At 42.3% G+C, this 4,607-nt stretch overlaps 1 protein-coding gene across 1 annotated transcript; it reads right to left on the bottom strand.

Moving 5' to 3' along the window:
• Positions 1–27: 27 nt before the first annotated feature.
• Positions 28–4,217, bottom strand: LOC121966750 (hamartin-like; the record flags this gene model as incomplete). Its single annotated transcript, XM_042516818.1, has 6 exons — positions 28–94; positions 489–685; positions 905–978; positions 2,368–2,522; positions 2,697–2,841; positions 4,065–4,217. Coding segments are annotated over 5 exons (678 nt in total), but the record flags the coding sequence as incomplete, so codon positions are not given.
• Between the last annotated feature and the right edge of the window lie 390 nt (positions 4,218–4,607).

Here is a 4,607-nt window from a genome sequence, read left to right as displayed (position 1 = left end):
AGGTGTTACCTGTATGAAGGAGGTGTTACCTGTATGAAGGAGGTGTTGAGTGTCAGCTGACGTCCAGACGGTGGTGGAGGACAAACTGAACTTCCTGTTAGTGAACAGATTCATTAATGCAGAAGTTTAAAAAGGGACGCAGTAAACTCTAAAGTGCTTTAACTCATTAACAAAGACACTTAATTCATACAGAAATCATCTTAAAACTATTAATCCTGTTAATCATTCAGTCATTTTATCCGAAATGTTTGAGACTCGTCCTGCTTTGACGATTTTAAGATTTTAGGTCGTTTCTAGGTTTTTAGAAAACTCAGACATTTCTAGGATTTGAGAAGATTTCCAGGATTTTAGGAAGTTTAAAAGATTTTAGGACATTTCTAGGATTTTACAATGTCTCAAAGATCAGAGGATGTTTTAGGTTTTTAGAAAATGTCTAGGATTTTAGGACATTTCTAGGATTTTAGGACATTAGTGTCTGTGAGTGTTACCTGAGCTGCTGATGGTGTCGGAGGGCTGAGGACTGCAGGTGAAGGTTCAGGTGAAGCAGGGGGGAGGGGCAGGGGGAGGGGGAGGGGGGAGGGTCTCTGAGGGAGGAGTAAATGTCTCCTCGCAGGAAGACTCGAGAGGATCCAGAGACACTCGGGAGCACTCGATGATGATGTCATGGACTTCATAACACCTCCACCTGAGACACACAGGAAGTTAACCACAATACCTCCACCTGAGGTGGGCGGGGCTCAGCCAAAAGTGCTGATGTCAAGTATTTTTATGTGTGTATTTCAATTTAAAAATGTGTTTTTTCTGCTGTGACTCGTGTTCTTAGTTAAAAATCAATAAAAGAAAGTAAAAATAAAAATTAAACTCAGCAGCAGGTTCAGGTTTGGGTCGTCACCTGCGGACTCACCTGGACGGGTCCAGTTCATAGTCCTGAGTCCCTGTGACCAGCTCCGGGTGAACCCTGACATGTTCCAACATCGGCTGACACACACACACACACACATACACAAATTTTCAGCAGCAAGAAAAGATTTTTTCTTTTTTGACATTTTGTCGTTTAATAAAAAAACAGAGCTGAGATAAGTAAAGCCAACTACAACTCCCAGGGTGCACTTCACTCACAAACAGCCAGTCACAGAGCTCCACATTAACCCTTAAACACCTGGAGTGACCTCAGATGTCTTGCGCTGCCTTCAGGCGTCTTTCATAAACATTTAAACCGAAAAAAATGTTTCTCCTTTTGAAAACATAAGAAAAGAAAAATGTACCGTAAATTTGAAAAAAATGAAAGAAAAAGCTGAAGGTGAGAGGATATGACCTGAACATTAGCTGGCGGTCATTATTAGACATTAACATAAAAAGGAAATATGTCTAGAAAATTTAAATCTTATAGTGACAAAAATGACCTTGTGTTAAAATATGTTCGCTCTGTTTTTTAAGTGTTTTTTCTTCTTTCCTGTAACTTTTTACTAATTTCCTGGAAAGTTTTTGGCCATTTCTTGTGAAGTTACTCATCACCTCCTCCGTTGAGCTGGGATTTTAAAGGGTTAACAGTCGTGTCTGCAGCAGCTCAGAGTCTCAGCTGCAGCTTTGAGTTTCATGTTATCTGAGAAACGCAGCAGCTGCTGGTCGCTGCAGCTATTTCTGGACTGGAAACCAGTACAGCGGCTGATCCTGTGCCAGCATGTCAACTGGTCTAATGCTGCTGATCAATAAGGCGTCAAACTGAACTTACAATCAATGTTCAATATTAAAAACATTTTTCAACAACATCATTTTATAGAAAAACACAGATACAGAGCTTTGAAATCTCGATTAACACTTTCAGACTGTACGTTTACAGCATCGTCTCAAGATGCAGCGACGTTAAACGTGCAACCCGTCCCGCCCCCTTCCGAAAACATCCTCACATGAAAGCGAGAGCACGGCCGAGGGCAGCGGGAGTGAGCGTTTAGTGCTGACATGCACGTTGTTTAGTTTATCCGGGTCTTGTGTTGCTTTTATATGCATATCTGCGGAGTTCATTTAGATCTGCATCAGGAAACGTTCAGCGTCTTTATGAGCTCGTGCTGCCAAATCTGTAAAAAACTGCTCGAGCGTGAGTGAGGAAATGTCCTTTAGTCTGCAGTGAGTGCACAGTGCAGTTCCCTCTCATGGCCACGTGCTGCCACAGTTGCACATTTAATGTGCAGTTTTTTATGTAGCTGTCAATATTTTAATGCAAAAAGTGCCAAGTTCTGCTTCTTATTATGTTTGTGTTTAATTTAAAATTTGGTGAAATGATTTAAGAGTGTGTGTCAGTGCTTTCGGAACACGATGGTATCGATATGAGGTGCGGTGAGGATGAACCTCAGATTTGGGCGCTCTGACCTTGACCACCTCCTGGAAGGTGTCCAGGTTCTCCTTCATGCTGTAGTGCAGCCGCAGGTAGGAGATGAAGTTACAGGGGAACATCCCGTACAGACGGTGGAACAGGGAGTACACACCTGCATGCAGGTGGACCAGGTGGACCACAGGGACATGACCTGCAGGAGACAACAGCAACCAGCCAATCACAGAGCACCGCCTGCACTCACCTGACCTCAGATTCATTTATAGTGACAGGACTCCTCCGACAATTACAATTAATCAAACACAAGATGTGATTTTTGTGTGTGTGTGTGTGTGTGTGTGTGTGTGTGTGTGTGTGTGCGCCTCACCAGGGTTTTTGTAGCTCCAGGAGGCGAGGCGTCCGAACACGTCGAAGAAGTCATAGATGTGTTGTTTCCCGGCCTGAGGGATCATGGGTAACAGGGTGATGAGGACCAGGACTCCCGTGATCAGGACCACCACGTCCGTCTCAGTCTGAGGACACAAACACACCGTGAGACAACAACACGCAATAATCAGCTGATCGTTTGGATAATAAAAACAATGATAACAGTGAGAAATGTTCATCATTGAGCCGCAGCTCAAACTGACACCTTCACGTTTGTTTATTATTATCAGTATTACTGAGTATTAGTATATCAGTATTAATATAAGAATTAATATTCAGAATCAGAATCAGAATCACGTTTATTGGCCAAGTTCAACAAATAAGGAACAAGGAATTTTTTCCAGGTTGGCAATGCTCACAGTACAGGGGAGGGAAATAAGTTAGGGATAAGAAAAATAGAAAAAAAGACAGACATAGACATGTAATTGTATTTACAAAAGGAAGAGATAGAGAATATATACAAAATGTACAGTATGTAATTCAAAAATATACAGTATGAACAGTTTAGTGCAAAAACCACTGTGTATGAGGTAGTATAAATATATATATATATTTGTTGTTTGTTTGTTTGTTTGTTTGTTTGTTTGTTTTGTTTTGTTTTGTTTTGTTTGTTTTTCTCTCCTGACACTCTGACTATTTACAGTTCGTCAGAGTGACAGCCTGGGGGTAGAAACTGTCTTTGTGTCTGGTGGTCTTGGCATACAGTGCTCTGTAACGCCTTCCAGAGGGGAGGAGTTCGAACAGTTTGTGACCGGGGTGTGATGGGTCTGCAGAGACGGTGCCTGCCCGTTTCCTGATCCTGGACCGGTAAAGGTCCTGGATGGAGGGCAGGTCGGCCCCAATGATTCTCTCTGCAGTTCTGATTGTTCGTTGCAGTCTAATCCTGTCCTGTCTGGTGGCAGATCCAAACCAGACAGTGATGGCTGTGCACAGGAAAGACTGAATGATGGCAGTGTAGAAGATGATCAGCAGTTCCTGTGGCAGGTTAAACTTCCTGAGCTGTCGCAGGAAGTACAACCTTTGCTGGGCCTTTTTCCGGACTGTGTCAATGTGGGAGGACCACTTCAGGTTTTTGTGGAGATTCAGGAGATTGTGGTTCCCAGAAACTTAAAAGTGTCCACAGTAGAGTCTAGAGTCTTAGTGTCTGTATGAGTATTATTAGTCTGAGTATGAGTGTCAGCGTGGGTATAAGTATGAGTATTACTGTGAGTATGAGTGTCAGCGTGGGTATAAGTATGAGTATTACTGTGAGTATGAGTGTCAGTGTGGGTATAAGTATGAGTATTACTGTGAGTATGAGTGTGGGTACCTTGAGGAGGCGCAGCAGGGAGGGAAGCAGGGCGGAGCGGCTGATGTGATGAACCCAGGGAGGCTGTTTCCTGATCAGGTGACCCAGCAGGGTCAGAGCAGCCAGTCTGGATCCAGGTCTGTTCAGAGACTCATTCAGCTTCTCCAGCAGCGTCTGACAGACCCGCAACACATAACATCAATAATCACAGTATAATCAATACTACTGTCATCAATGATACTCTGATCAATAATACTGTCATCAATGACACTCTGATCAATAATACTGTCATCAATGACACTCTGATCAATAATACTGTCATCAGTGAAACTCTGATCAATAATACTGACATCAATAATACTCTGATCAATAATACTGTCATCAGTGATACTCTGATCAATAATACTGACATCAATAATACTCTGATCAATAATACTGTCATCAATGATACTCTGATCAATAATACTATCATCAATGATACTCTGATCAATAATACTGTCATCAGTGATACTCTGATCAATAATACTGTCATCAATGACACTCTGATCAATAATACTGTCATCA

Source organism: Plectropomus leopardus, unplaced genomic scaffold (assembly GCF_008729295.1).
Source record: "Plectropomus leopardus isolate mb unplaced genomic scaffold, YSFRI_Pleo_2.0 unplaced_scaffold2577, whole genome shotgun sequence".
Lineage (NCBI taxonomy): Eukaryota > Metazoa > Chordata > Actinopteri > Perciformes > Serranidae > Plectropomus > Plectropomus leopardus.
This window is presented reverse-complemented; position numbering and strand designations above follow the sequence as displayed.